Source organism: Rhipicephalus microplus, chromosome X (assembly GCF_043290135.1).
Source record: "Rhipicephalus microplus isolate Deutch F79 chromosome X, USDA_Rmic, whole genome shotgun sequence".
NCBI lineage: Eukaryota > Metazoa > Arthropoda > Arachnida > Ixodida > Ixodidae > Rhipicephalus > Rhipicephalus microplus.
Window position 1 is genome coordinate 405,778,666 of NC_134710.1, and position 15,877 is coordinate 405,794,542.

Consider the following 15,877-nt stretch of genomic DNA (forward strand, 5'->3'; position numbering starts at 1 on the left):
TCCTGCTGTAACAGGGGAAAGTTCAATAAATGGAAAATGCTGAGCATCTATATTACAAAAAACAGTGCACACATTATTAATTATCGGCATGTACAAAAAATATTCTTTATTCTTGCTTGACAGTGAATATTTAGTTATTGTTTCACAGGTAATCTCAAACCCAAATCTGTAACATCTGCCTTACCTTAGACGTCCTTTTGCAAAGGAAGACTAAAGGAAGCATTTAGAATGTGCTGGCTCCTTCAACAAGATTCTTGAGATAAGAAGACATGAAGGACTCCTCATGTAAGATAAGGAATTGTCCCATGGTAAGGAGGCTTTCAGAATATGGGCTTTAGTTGGAGTAAAAAGGTAAATGAGTATGTGTTTATATTTCGTATACAAAACATGTATATATTTTTTATCTTCACGCCCTTTAGAGCATGCTTTGTCTTATGCAGAGTAATCACCTGATTTTGCCAGCTTTCTTGGGGCAGTGAAATGTTCTAAAACATGCATTCTTCTTTCCTCAAGGGCTCGAACTATTGCTGCCATGTCTGAAATAACTCTTGAGAGCCTGTCAGCACCATTAGTATTAGATGCAGTAAAGGGCTAGTGTGATATGCACTATCATATAAGAACACACATGCTGCGCCTCGTGTCAGTGGTTCCTTTCCAGTGTTTGGTATGCTGCTGCCTAGTACTAAAGTTGACTTTAGAGAAAAGGCATTATGCAGGCCCTTGCCGTAGTTCATATTTTAAAGCCATCAGTGAGAATGATGCAAGAAGACATAGCCAGTGTTATTGGCAGCAGTGAATCTTTTACATGAAAACCACTGGAAGCCCGGTGCCAAGAGTTCAATTGCAGGGTCTATGGCTGTCGGTGGATCTGTATGCAAATGTTGGTTGGCTTTATAAGATGGTTTCATACCTGCGATTTTGGTGATACCAAAAAAAAAATTGATGGAAAGGGTTTTAGCATTTCAAATTTGAGATGCCCTTATACACTGGCACTCGGAGGTATGTGGCAAGGCCACAAAACCGACATTTTCTGAAACTAATATCCTCTGCAACTTAAAGCACTTAGCAAAAGTAAAATTCAAAATGTTTTTAACTTTCTCATTTGAAACATGAATTATGTTAAATGTTTTTATAATACAAATGTCTTTCTACATGACCATAAAGTGTACCTTTAACTGCATGCTGTATCATTATGACAAGATATGCCAGAATTTCGGCTTTTAATATTGCTATAACCTTTCTTTAGAAAATAGATTTTTTTGGCATATCTGGCTTTATTTAAAGATGGGCTTGTCTAATTATTTCACAAGAAAATAAAAATTGATTGGCTAAATCAGAAATGCCTGTACATTTGTGTTGGTTCTATAGTATGAGTCGGTTCAACATAAAGGAATTGCAGTTTATAATCACTTTACCGAGTTTAGTTAGATTCTATTGTGCCTCCGGCATTTCATAAATTGTGTTGACCCAGGATCTATGAAGCAGGCCGAAGCACCGACCACATGCTGGCAGCTTGTCCGCCAGTACCGATCAGCCTGTGCGAGTCGCCGCCGCCACCCATGCTAGCCCCTCCTCTTTCCCTATGTTTGGATCCTGGGCCTCCACCTGTTGTCCCAATCGGCCTCAATCCCGAAAGCCCGGCCTTCCACCCGGACGAGCCCTGGCTCAGCCCTTCTCCACCATGCCAGGTAAGGCATCCTATTGTGGCTAGGCCCCAACAGCAAACTATTTGTTATTGTGTTGGGAGGCTATGCTTTATGACGCTTTAATTATAGTACTCAAAAGTTAGGATACAGAAGTTGATGTGGCACCGAGTCGCATTTTGTCTGCATTGAATGCAGGTTTGGTTCACTGCCGTATCTTCGCGCGTCATGTTCTCTGGCTGTCTCACAAGAGCTTTAGAGATTTTTTTTTTTTTTCAATTGTAGGTGAATTGCACTACAACGAAAATGATGATGTGCGGGAAAAAATTTGTTGTGGCAGAATTTGGTTGTATAGAAATTTATGTGTAAACCATGAAAGTAAGGCAGATTTGATTATGACTCATCCTTTGGTTCCACCAAGCGTATGCATTTTTTTTTTAATCAAGCTTTTGCAAGCTCGTGCATATTTGGCCACACCTGGAGTTGCCATATCATTTTGCATATAACCTTCTCAAGATATACAAATAATTCGGACTTCAAGTTGAGTTAACCTCACTTGCCCGGTTTAACTATAGTGTCGAACCCATTTATGATGAACTCAAAAGTGCCACGATAACTGGTCGTCATAATAATTCGGACTTCAAGTTGAGTTAACCTCACTTGCCCGGTTTAACTATAGTGTCGAACCCATTTATAATGAACTCGAAAGTGCCGCGATAACTGGTCGTCATATCAGTAGTTTGTTGTATATGGACTCGCCCATAAAAACGCCCAATTAGTGGCCAAGCCATTTTTCTTTGTGTATTTTTATTTAAACATGCTTATAACCCCCTTTGCTGACAAGTTGGGCCTTTTTGCATAGTAAGCGACGGCCGTTTCCTAATGAGTGAAATAAACCACGTTTGCAATGAACTCACGACATTCCACTAAAGCGCAGTACCGCACGTGTCGGCCCTGTACATCTACCACAAGAAACTAGTTTTGCAAGCAACGCGCGCAAGCGGCCTTCACGGTGCGGCGGCAGCGGCGAACTTGCTAACGGCAGGATGACACTCTTGTGCCGCCATTTCTCCGCTGAGCAGATATGTGCAGATGACTGCAATAAGGCTGCCAGCGATGAGTCAAAATGGCACATTCATTGCCACCGGCCACCTGGCCATCGCTCTTTTCCGATGCCTATCTGTTAAAGGGGTTCCGACACATCTTTTCGGAGGCGTGTTTACGATACAAATCTCCTGTATACAGAAATGGCTCTGAACAAGTTTGACACTCAGCAAATGCTAAGATGTTTTATTTGTAAATTAAAGTCGAATTTCTCACAGCGCACCTACCGGCATCGACACTAACTTGATGTTAGGCTACAGTACTAATCTTGGTGACTGCAGCTGTAATCTGGCAAGTTGTGATGACGTCAAGCACCAGAACACAAAAATGGCACTTGCGCGTCACCCTCTCGATCGTCTGCTCGCGCCATGCAGTCACCATCATCCAGTGTACCTGTGAAGCGAGCTAGTGGAGTCTGTAATAGTGTGCGTGCACGCGAATACAATATATATACGCTTATCAAAGGGCAAAGGAATCGTTTAATTTTGAATTTGTCGTCATGGTGCCAATATTTTGCCCGGTGAATTGGCTAGTGCCAGTGCAATGGGGGACGCAACTTGCACCAATTCCAGTCTGATCTGGCACTGAGGCAAGTGAGGGTCAACTTCATGCACCGCGGCTTAGGTGGATACTGGACGCCAACTAAGCTGCCTCTTTCCCGGCACTTCACTACATACACGTACACGCACATGCGGTTTCTGACCGACTTTGGATTGTCGATGAAGAACCTGCACCCAAAAAAGCGCTGGACACATGGTGCGATTCTACATTCGATTTGGCTTGCAACACTGCATGTGGCGTACGACGATTCTGACACACGAGGAGACATCAGCGCTCAGTCTCTGCCCACATACGGCACCTCAGCTTGCACGCACTCGGAAGACATCGTACAGTAAAATCTCGTTAATTCGAAGTCACTGGGGCCACAAAAAATCTTCAAATTAAGCAGGTTTTTAAATTATCAGAACATGTAAAAAGTGGGATAGGAGGAACCTGGAATTATTTTAATAAGTAATCAGGGCTGGTCGTTTGCTGTGCCAGCTAGTTTGCAGCTCTATGGGTTATGTTTTCCAGCAATACCTGGTCCTAATTTTTCTGCAAACACGAGGAAATAAGGGCATCGCTGCTGCCACCGAAAAAAAAGTTGCCGTGACCAACTAAAATGTGCCCCTGCAGAAAAAAAAAAAAAAAACGTGCTTCACTGCAACACAGCAGTGGTACATGGGCAGCACGTTTGCTCTTCGTAGAGTCGGCAAGTCATGATGCGACCGTTCACTTATTCATTATGGTAAAATAATGAACTTTATATAATGATTAGTGAAAAAATTCACAATGTCTCTTGGTTGGAAAACATGATCATTGAAGCTTTCACCCTTAGTTTTTGAAGTTGGCGTTGCATGCAAGAACTCCGCGAGTAGTGCAAATGCACAAATAGCTAGAACAACCGGCGATCGGAATTTCGCATACATTGCTAGTTCTGCCATATTGCCCTTTAATAATGTCTTTGCAATCTCTGAAAGAATGAGTAAATCGTGACACGCTGACATTGCAAGAAACGCGTGATATGCTGCCCACGCATCATCACTATGTCACAGTGAAGCACATCTTTTCCGCGGGTTGATCACAAGACCCCCCCTTTTTTTTTGTGCTGGAAGTAGCGAGGCTAGGATCCTTCAGCTGCCACTCATTAGTATTGCAGGTTGTTCTTTTTGTGAATTTGCGGTGAAATTGGGATTGGGAATCAGCACGTAGCATCCAAAGTTTTCGAATTAATCGGACTATTGGTGCTGACTGCCGCTTGAAATTATCCGCTTACATGACGAAATACGGGACCATAGAGGCACTTCGAAGTAAGCGGGATTTCGAAATGACTGAGTTCGAACTAATAAGGTCTTACTGTGTCTTCCTTATTAAGCACAAAATAAACAATCTCACTCAGCCATGCTTTGTTGTCTAATAACATTGTAAACAAAGCTACGCCTCCGCGAACGACAAACATCGCCACAGCCCACATTCATTATAGACTCTGAACATGGGTCTAGCAAGGCCGATGTTCTCAGTAGTGCCGCTCGCTTTTCCAACGTGAGCTCATTGTTGAGTGCTTTTTTTTTGCCAGCACTATAAAAACTTTTACACTTACAATTAAACCAGCTTATACAGTTGAACTTGGATATAACGAAATTGATAAATTTCTGGAAAAATTCGTTATAAAGAGGATTTTATCTGCAGGTTTGGTACAAAAATTTGGGAAATAAATGCACAAATTAAACAAAAGGGAGACCAAATGCAGAGCTAACCCAAAACTCTTATTTAGCAGTGAAAAACTGCGTTACTATTGCAATAGAATTTATATGGACACACTCGGTAGTTTTTCGCTGTCGCCTCCATGTTCCGTAACAAGCTCAAATTGATAACTTGCACTGACGCATTGCAACTTTCATGAGCGGGTAAAAGCGCGCAAGCGCTGCTGAAGCAGATCAAATGAGCCGGCCCATCTCTATCGTCTGGAAGGCGCATAAGATAACATCTCCCGCGTGTTCGAACTGCCGTCAAATGCTCAAACAGAAAGGAAACCACCCATCTTGATCGAGTATGAGAAAACAGAGAGGGGGGCTCGCTCAGTAATAATAAACTTTGATATTAAGGGTGATCGTGATCAATGGCAAGCTTGTTATCTCGGCAATTATCAGTGCACTTTCAATGCGAAGGGACTGTGTGAAAAGAGCACTCCTCCCTGGAGCGGCCGTCTTTGCTCACACAAGCGTTTTGTAGGAGTTCCGCGATATTGTATCCAAAAGAGTTGGCTGTCAACCTTACTTCGTATAACATTACAAATTTTTACTGTCGCGTTCATTGCATTGCATTCAACGCGTCATCGTGTTTTTGCCAGGCCAGAACTAATTGGCTAATCACGAAAGCTGCGAGCCTGCGAACTCTTGGTGCAGCGCAAGACGGAAGCGCATGACAAGTCGACCTCCAAGGATTTGTTGTCAGCGTGGTCTTGCAGAGCTTCCATCAGTGCCTGATCATACATCGACTCAATGGTGATGGCACGGTTGTCCGCATTCAAAATTCAAAAAAGGTTAAAATAAAAAAAAGCAACGCTGAACATTGATGGGGGCCGCCACATGCGGGCGCAGTAAAACCATGCACATGCGCACGGCGTAGAAAATGAAGAGCGAAGGACACAGACACGAATATCGCTGAAAACTATTCGCGGTTACACATATGTGAGGCCAACTAAAAGAGTGGCTCTGCCAACCATCCCCTTTCATTACGGCTCGATATCTTGTTAGTGATTTAGAAACGGACATTGCCCTGCAGAAATAGCTCACTTCAAGCATCACTTTATTCAATCATAAGTTATTTAACATCAGAAACAGTTTTATCCAATATTTTTCATGTCACCGGCAACAGTGATATTCACAAATACCACGACAATTGGGTCTATCGGAGCGGCAAGGAACAAACATGCGACAAGTGCCCACCAGTGGCTCCCCCCAATTCACGCCATGTGTCTAGCGCTAAAGTGATGCCATCCCAACGTTGTGCCCTCCTGCTGCGATAGTTGCCACATGTGCGGTGTGCAGCAGATGAAGCATGTGATTGAGAAAACAACGTGTTGACGAGGATACGTCACGAAAACTTGCGCCCACACATGCTACTGCCTGGTGGCATTGTTCATACCATGTCGTGACGACTGTAGGAAGAGAAACTAGCTTTTAAAAGCTTGGTGTAATGAATTTTTCAGGGCACACTCATGCTTACCGGTACATTTTTTACACTCTCGGGTGATTGGCCCATTATTTAACACACAAAAATACGATAAGTGAAAAATTTTGTGTCATTACCCTTTTGAGGCACTGCCGCAACCACGCGGAAGTCGTTATCACTAATTGACCAGTCTCGGCCATTACCGAAAGACGAAAAGGTTTTGCGGCACATTGTGGTGCCAGAATGCTGAGCCTTGCAGTGAACTTTTATGCGACAAAAAGTTATCGCTTCTCAGCATTTATGGCTTCTTGCATTCGAAGGCATTGATGGTTAATTGTCGGCGGTCGTAGAGGCCTAAATTGTCGTCAGAGAAATTTGCCATGCGAAAGCTGGCTGCAAGTCATCATGCTACCTCCTATTTCTTTTTTTCATTACATCTGTTCCGCTGGAGCAGAAATGCCTAGAAAGTGAGCGACCTCGCCCGCAGCGTTCGAAATTCTCACCGCGGTCTACGTATGATATCTTTGTCGCAAGGAAACTTGCAAAATACGCGCAAGCGCGCGCCACAACCTGCCTTAAAATGCCTGTTCTGAGATGTTTTTTGCTTTGTATGCGCCATATTTTTACCGCAATCATGACAGAAGTGTTCGTTGTAAAAGTACGAAGCTTTGAAAAAGATTCGCTTTATGTGGACTCAGTTTCAAACGGTAAAATAAAAAAATCATATGCACCGAAATATGGTCACTCTAACCGATAGATCTTTATATTGGGGATTGTTATGGATTTAACTATGTAATGCAAGTAAGGCACCTTTGTGTTAATCCCCCTGTCTGCAGTTTGTTGCAGCGGTAGGCTATGTGCAAAAAAAATGTTGTATTCATGCTACCCTTGTGGCATTGGCATGCTAAGCTTGGAGCACTGCTAATGCATGTGACAAAGCTTCTCCAGAGCCAACCGAAAACCAAGTGCTGAAGTCAGCACCACTTGCGATAAGCAAATGACAAGAAAGCCAAACTGTATAGAAGAATCTGTGTAACACAGCATCTTTCACTGTGTTAACCATGTACCTTCGTAGCTGTGTACGGTAGAATCTCAGTGATACGAATTTGAAGGGAACACGCAAAATATTCGTGTCATCCCGAATTTGTATAAACCAAAGACAAGTTAAGCTAATCATGAAGATGAATAAGAACTTTATTAGGGACAACTACTTGCTGAAAAAAAGTCCATGATGCTCTTTTCAACTTTCCGGCTTCCACTGCCTCTCAGTAAAGTGCCGTGGTTTCTTCATTCATGCTTCTGGTGCTATAAGGCAGGTTGACATTTGTCATCAAAGGGAGTGAAGTTGGCGAAGCTTAATGAAAATTCACTTGCTTCACCTCACCGCTCAAGCGGGTGGAAAAACGCGCTGCCAAGTCGACACGAAAAAGTCAGTCTTGAATAATTAAAATGAAAACGCCAGAGTGTCCGCAATACGACGTCCGTGCCATTCGAAAATGTTCCCATTCGTTGTGCCCCTCATATACATGCCACCGCCGCCACCTTCTCCGTTTGAGAATTCATGCCTGAGCATTAAAATTCATACTGAGTTTTCTAGTTATGCATGCAAAGCACTGAAACGCACCGGCAGCGACGGTGGTGGATTCAATCGATAGTGCAAAAGCGAGGCATAGACGCCTTAGGGCATGCAGACTTGCTGCTGCTGCACCTTCTTCTACTTCCGAGGTTTGCAGCAATATTGAAATCAAGCTCTCGATTAATGCGTCTTTTTCAAGGCTGTGAGCTTTGTCGTGTTGCGTGAGTAGTTCGCGATAGCGCCGACGCAAGCCACTGCCGACGCCTTTGCAGCTATGTTGAATGTATGTCTGGTTTTTCACATCACGTAGTTTGAGATCTGTGCAGCCAATGTAGCCAAAGTCGTAGCAGAAAAGATCCGCTATCGTGTGGCGGCAAAATTTGTCTCAGACTGATTTTTTTTGCGTCAGCCTTGCAGCGTGGTTTTTCGGCCACTTTTTCAGTAGCGAAGTGAGGGAAATTCCAGTGAGATTTGCCGCAATCGCTCCCTTCGAGGCCAAGTGTGGACGGACTTTTCTCCCACAGACTAGTCGCGTTGCGTCGCTCGCGTGCCGTGGTCAATCGCGCATTCGTATCTTCTGCGGTTGTTGGGGAAACTGTTCGTATAACACGGAATCACGGCATAGTTTATAAAATGTAGTCCGGCTGAAGCAACCTTAAAATTCGTATCATCGCAAACTCGCATAAACCGTAATCGTATCATCGAGATTCTACTGTAGTTGCTCTCACAGATCGTGACAATGGTAACAGTTACACGGCAATTACATACGCAGCTGTAGTTTTGTTTCTAACTTGTTCACGCAGGCCTCATGCGTGCCTTCAGAAGACTATCGTTTGATATCTATGATCGCATCTCAGTAGTTGTGTAAGAAAATGTAACAACGAAATGTAACAACGAAATGTAACTTCGCTTGGACCAGGTGTGCACTGTCCGTGTGTGTGGCTTCAGAATTCCGTGGTCATTATACAGTCGAACCCTGCTACAACGAAAATGACGGGGCATGGAAAAAATTTTGTTGAAGTGAAAATTTCGTTGTAGTGAAATCGAAAAAACACTGATCTGAGCTAGCAAAATAAAGGAACCTTTATTCTCAAAATTCAAAAAATGTCTGCTGCTTCCCATTCTTTCCCAACAGCATCACGACGTGTTTCTCACCCATGCATAAGCGAGGCCATGGTGAAAAGCATGCTGTAACAACGCCTAAAATCGCTTTCGTGAATGAACGAAACATTTGCTTTAACACGTTAAGGGGAGATGGTACTCGAAGACACTTTTTTTTTAATATTGACTCTAGAGCAATGAAACTTAAGCTGTTCATAGAACCTATTATACTGACTTCAAATATATAATTAGTTTTCTGGCAAGTTGCATAGTTTCAGTTTTGGGACATGACAAAGTGAAAAACTCAAGCCTTTTGCCCCCCCTCTTTTCATAAGTAAACTTAAATAATTTTTTACCATTGATAATTCATAATGATACAAATAAAGTGTAGAATGCAAATAACTAATTATAAGAAGTCCGTACAAAATATGTACTAGACGTGAAAAATTTTTACGTGGGAAGTTCATATTTCTCCTATTCTAGTAAATCTTTACATATTTTTTTATTATTTAAGAATAGTATTGAAACTTAAACAAGATAATTGCATTTCTCCTACATCGAGAAAACATTGGGCGAAATTTCATGCTTATCTGAGCAGCACAAGTACCCAAAAAAAGAGGGGCACATTGAAAAAAATGGCAAAATTTGTGTGCTGAGAAAAACGAGTTTTAAAGAGAAAAGTGCATGTTTATTTATCAAAGTTTTCAATAAATGCGATGAAGTTTGTACACAAGAAAGAACAATCCTCCTTCTAGGGGTCACTGCCATTAAAATGCGCCAGCACCATAGGTTTGGCCCTCGCGGCTCTTTCTAGCTGACTCCTTCAGCGCACGTCGACGAGCCCTTGCTTCTCCTGTAAGTTTTTGCGACATTTTTTGCTGGTGCATGCTGTCCCGTGATGTGCCAAGAGCAACCAGATCATGAGGTGGGATCACACCAAGCTCTTGCAGAACATGTTCAAAACTGGAGTCCCCACGATTAAACCAGAGAACAGCCATAGCAGTGGCCATCTCCACAACATGTCTTGAGGCAAATCGTGTCTTTAGACAGAGGAGCCAAATTTTGCTGTTTAGTGACTTTGCTGCATTCTGAGTTTTGCCCTGAATACAGCGGGTCAGTAGCTTCTTGTCGGTTAGCTTCTTGTAAATGGGGAAAATTGCCTTTCCCTGGGCCTTGGTGAGCAGGGGTGTGTGAGCCGGTGCAGGCTTGTCCACGGCTTTAGCACGCCTGTGTTTGCACCAGGATTCTGGTCCCTCTGGGCAGAATTCGTGGGTGTTTGCATTATCTGTTGAGCGACAATGAAAATAGGAAGCCCAAATTGCCCGGCGCATGGCTTTAATGCTGCCCCTATTGCTTGTGATGGTCACTTTATAGTATATTTGCAGCTTCTGTATAACAGTATCCTTTAGCTTCTCTCCTCTTGGCAGTGGCTCCTTGAGTTTACGAAGAGCAGTCCCGAGGCGCTTAGCTGCGTGATTTGTGCATTCCTCTTTTTTAATAATAACAGCATCACCGTATACCTTCGCTTCAACTACTGCCGTGTATGCTTTTGAGTCGCCGTCACTGAGAAACTTAGTGAATCGCAATGGTGTGTCATAAGTTTTGCTCCGTTGCAGCTTCTGCTTCCATCGCATGGGCTGAGCAGTAAACATTTCGCTCGCACACAGGGCCATGAAATGCTTGCCAAACTTCTTTCTCTTCATCTGGCAGAGTTGTGTGCCTACTGCAAGCTAGGCAGAAGTTTGACAAGACTTCAAAATCTAAAAATAGTCCAGTGTCGAGGGACACAACAGTCCCAATGCCATTGTGACTCTTGTGGCCGCGTTTCTGCCACGTACCATTGTACATAATGGCAGTGTCGTCCCCACCAACTTCTTTCCCTGTCAGCTCTCTCGACCTCGCAAAAATCATGCTGATGGCATCTATTGCTGCATCATGGACTTTTCGGCTGATTGCAGTAAATTATTTATGGTGCATTGGCATTGGCAGGCCAAGAATCGCCGCAAATCGGACCAGCTGTTCATAGCCCATGCCTACAGAGCTCGCCGCCACAACAGCTTTCACGTTGACAGCGTAGCTATCGCGTGAGCTCCCGCTGCCGTATGGTCTTCTCGCGGTCAGTCCGTCACCCGCTGTGCTCACGCTGGCCTCCACGTTTGAAGTTACTCGCCGCGAAGTGTATGTCGCCGAAAGAATAGTTTCGGGGCACTCACTGTTTGGTCAGTGCAGTTTCATGAACGACGCAAGTTCTTTCTGCTTGTCGGCCGGTTCCCGGACACGTAATCCCAAATGGTAACACGTCGGACACATTGCACCACGCACACGCATGTTCAGTGCTGTCGTATCGGCAATCAAAGAAGAGTCGTCGTCCTGTGATTTTTCTTCGTCTTCGAAGAGTGCGATATTTTTCCTGGAGGCACTTACGTATTCGAATGCCGCAGGAAACTCGTCAGATGCATCAACGTCACTGCCACTATGCTTTGCGTCAGCAGACGGTTTTTTCGTGGTTTGAGTGTTTGACTTTGAATAGTGCCGACATCCTCGAAATTTGTGCGCTGACCGAAACTTCACAGGCCGGTGACTGCACTTGCTATGGCTTTCTTCTTCCATGGAGAATAAGCACTCTACAAAAGCGTTGCTCAGCTGCGCTGCTCGACGCGACTTGGATCCTACAAGTAAACTTCACAGCATTCACAGGCGTACAGCGGCCAGTGGCGGCCCACAATCCGTACCACGTGATTTAAAAACCAGTCGCGGCGCTAGCAGAACGCGGCAAAAGCATGCTTCTCTTTATTATTTCTTGCGCTGCAGAAGCGCGGGAAACCGTCGTTATTTGAAGAGTAAGGCCCGGCTCTTCCGCTTATGTGGTCCACAATGATGAGCGGCAGCGCATTATCAGCGGCAACATGCTCGAAGATGACACACTTTCGGCCTTTTGACAGTTATTCTATGCCATTCTTATCATCCATCACTCGTGGCTATCTGATTTTGTTGATAATGCAGAGGAACAGCTGCTCTGATTAGTTACTACACTGGCCAAGCGCGATCATAATGATAAGCATCAGAATCAGAAAAGACATCGTGTTGAGGTTGCACCCAGCAGCTGCGAGAAGGAAACCATGAACTGAGTGACTGAGCTTCAGTTTCTGATCGTCTGCGGCTCAAAAGCAAGCCAGCGGCAAAAGCAGGGCAGTCTCACTGCCATCACTGTCGAGCAATGGCAGTGCCCATGCTTGCTCAACAGCGGCGGTATAGCAGCAGTTTCTGGTGGTGCCAACACGTGTTTTAGACTTTATTGACGCAATTTTAGGCTCTGAAAATGCATCGAAATGTTATTGGGTTTACTGCATAGCATGCATAGTATCTGAGCCTGGAATTGCATCTAAAAATTTCGTTGAAGCGGGACGATCGAAGAAAAAGTGTTTATTGTGGCGACAATGTATATGCATCGACTCCTATGGACTGCTGATGAGGAATCGTAAATTTTTCGTTTCTGTGGAAATTTCGTTGAAGGGGTGTTCGTTGTAGCAGAGTTCGACTGCATACGATTGCAAGAATAGCAGCGGCAAGCCGTAGTTTCATTTTGTGCTAAATGTTAACTTGGCGGGAGTTCTTGAAATAATAGTGGTCGATGGTGGTGGATGGATTCTGAGTGTCCCAATTATTGCCAAAAACTTACCGGAATGTGCATGTGGTAGTGGAAAGAGCGTCTCGGGTAAAGACGTGGGTCTTGCAACGCGGCTGCACTGCTGTGGAAGTCGTAAGCCAATGAGAAATGATTGAGTTGCCACCACAACTTCACAGCAATGCAAGGCAAGCGCCTTGTCCTTACGCGGTACACTTTTGACAATTATCTTGAAGTAGAAGTACCGGGAAATTATTAGTTATGAACAGGCATTTTTTGCATTGTGCCTAATGAGCAGTTGGTGGGAAATTCGAAAATTTTTATTGTGATGTAAATTTTGTTTTAGCTGTTCAACGGTATTGAACGACAGCACGTACCAAGTGATCTATGTGGGAGATTGACTATCCTAGCTACATTAATAATTGCTTTATAACACACCAAAGAAGTTGCGGCGTACCCACGCTCTACGAAGGATAGAGTTGTGTTAAGAAAGATTCATGGATGGTGCTCACTTTTACTAGCAGGAGGACCCTGGCCATTTGAATGAGGGTATGTGAATGCAGTTAGTACAAGGTTTCTACGGGAGTTCGCAATTACACAAACTAAAATAATCTTGATGAACAGTGAAGAATCAGTGTAAGCCTTGGGCTCGAAGCTGACTTGTGCATAAAGTCAACTCGATGCTAATGTTTGTATCTTCTCCTACTGTTCTGTAAATGTTAACAAAAATTAATGCTTTTGCTATTTGTTGGCTGGGTCCACATGTGATTGGCATTATAGTGTTTGCTTCCACCCTTAGGTGATGCTGCATCACAGCATGGCACTTTCACAATTATTAGTAAGTACGACCTTCATCCACCTGCAGTCAATGCAGCGTTGGATCTTGTATTCTTGGCTTAGATGGAGTGCAAACCTCTTCAAAGCATAGGGAACATAGCCTAGAATTTTTAATTCTTCATATAGCTCTTTTTATCGTTTCACCTAGCCTGTGTAGTAGGCTTTTGCAAATATTTAATTTTGTGTTTTAAGTGAATAGTGAGCTTGGTCTAATAATTTTGAATTGAATTCGAATACCATATATCACATATCATAACGACAAATGAGTACATTTGTCATGGCCCAACTAACCTGCACATTTTCTTTTCTAAATGAAAAAAGGCATGTACAAATGTAATTCCTTTTGGTTCAAATTAAATGGAAGCAACTTTGAATGGTAGGGGGATTTCACTTTCAGTATAATGCAAGTGATAACTTGTCAAATATGATGTTTTAAAATTCGCTATACTTGAAGCATATAAGGTGATGTTTGTGTTTTTACAAGATTCCCCTTTTCATCAAAAGACGCTTCGTATAGCAAGTGGCCAGTTTTTCTAACACAATTCCTCCGCCATCTTTCAGCAGGTCCGTTGGAACATTATCCTCACCAGTGGCTTTGCCTCTTAGCATTCCTTCTAGAGCTTCCATTAATTCCCCTGTTTTGGATTGTTTGGCTTCTGAACAGCTCTCTGTAGAATTCCTCCGCCACCTCACCTATCCTATTCTATGCATACATCTGTATACTATTCATATGCATACATATGCACAATGCATATATCCGATTTTTGCCTATGCACAAGCTTGCCTTCGCAGCTTTCAAGCTTTTTACGCTTTTTACCGCATGTTAGATTCTCTCCGTGATGTACCTTTTTATGTCGGCTACCTAACGCTTATTGATCAACTTCATAGTTTTCATGGTTTCTCGTTTCTTATGAGATTTTTCGTCTCCTGGAATAGTTTCCCAGTGGTCTGTCTAGTGACTGTACCTCAGACTTCTATTCTAAAATAGGTTGGACACGAATATAGGTCGGCCCTTACTTATAGTGTTCTATGAAAAAAAAAAAATATTCGTATATAGGTTTATTAATGTTTTCTTTTTTTTTTAGTTTAGAAACAGAAATTGAAACGGAGCGCACTTTTATTTACATAACTCAGCGCCCTAATCAATGCCGGGGCCGCCATCTTGTCAGTTGTGCAAGATAATGTCATCATCAGATTCTTCGCAAGCATCAGCGACTTCCCGAACGATGTCGTCCTTGCTGCCACTGCTGCTGACTGCTGGGCCGCGAAAGGCACGACGCCGACATTTGCACGCAAACAGACGGTCCCGCTGCTTTTGCCAACCCCTAATTAACGTCTTATTTACAAAGAACTCGCGCTGCACTGCACAATTGCTCAAGTCCTCGGTGAAAAGTATTACTTGGCACTTGGAAGTCACCTGTGTAGCTCTGCCGACGTGACATCGTCGCAACCTCGCACACCCAAGTCGTGGTGGTGGTTAAAAGAAGGCAGTGCCTAATCTTTGTATCCCGATAGGGAGCACGGCGCAGCGCCTAAAGCAAATGCGAACTGTCACCCCGTCATGCTGATCGTACAATGAACAAAGCGCGAGGCGGCGACAACGCGGCTGCGTTCCGGAAGGCAGTACTGGAAGCACAGCTAGCGGGCTAGGGACTTCAAGGCCAATGCCTAGGGAAATTGTGGGTTTCATCGCAAACACGGCAGAGCGGCCGCATTTTGCAGGGGCGGTACGCGGTGATTGCACAAATAACTTTTTTTGTTTATTACTTAGGTAGTCGAAAAGGAGGAGGGGGTCTTTATTTCAGACTTTATGGTATATAGCATGCATATGCATCAGAAACCTCTTGAAGAACAGCAGGTGCAGCAGTGTAATGTCATAAGCTCGGGGCATTTGGTTGGTTTGATCGTGAATATATGTCAAGATTCTTTGATCATGAATACAGGTCGATAGCTGGTTATGATCAACATTTTCGGGGAAAAAAAGGGTTGACTTATATTCGAATAAATACAGCAGTTAGATTATCATTCATTTCGTCAACGCTAATCTGAGTTACTTCGTTTAGAGCTGTAAATCTATTCTGAAGCAAAACTCCAAGTTTCTGTACTTTCCCTTTCAACGCTAGCTCATTAATTGGCTGTTTGCGTATCAGTTTATGCCTTTGCTTTTTTAGGTCTAGTTGAATTCAAGCTCTTGCCATTCTATGGTCACTACTTCTACAGTCAACTACTTCTACATCCTGTACAATGTCTGGGTGTGCACACAGAATGAAGTCTACT

At 43.6% G+C, this 15,877-nt stretch overlaps 1 protein-coding gene across 23 annotated transcripts in view; it reads left to right on the plus strand.

The window, feature by feature from the left end:
* Positions 1–15,877, plus strand: part of LOC119160958 (uncharacterized) — a 156,035-nt gene that overhangs the window by 91,913 nt on the left and 48,245 nt on the right. For 20 of the 23 annotated variants that reach the window (XM_075880215.1, XM_075880219.1, XM_075880228.1 and 17 more), the window contains 2 exons: positions 1,472–1,688; positions 13,563–13,601. In XM_075880215.1, the coding sequence (XP_075736330.1) occupies positions 1,472–1,688; positions 13,563–13,601 (256 nt within the window). The remainder of the gene's footprint in view (positions 1–1,471; positions 1,689–13,562; positions 13,602–15,877) is intronic. The other 3 variants (XM_075880222.1, XM_075880223.1, XM_075880225.1) reach the window with 1 other exon arrangement.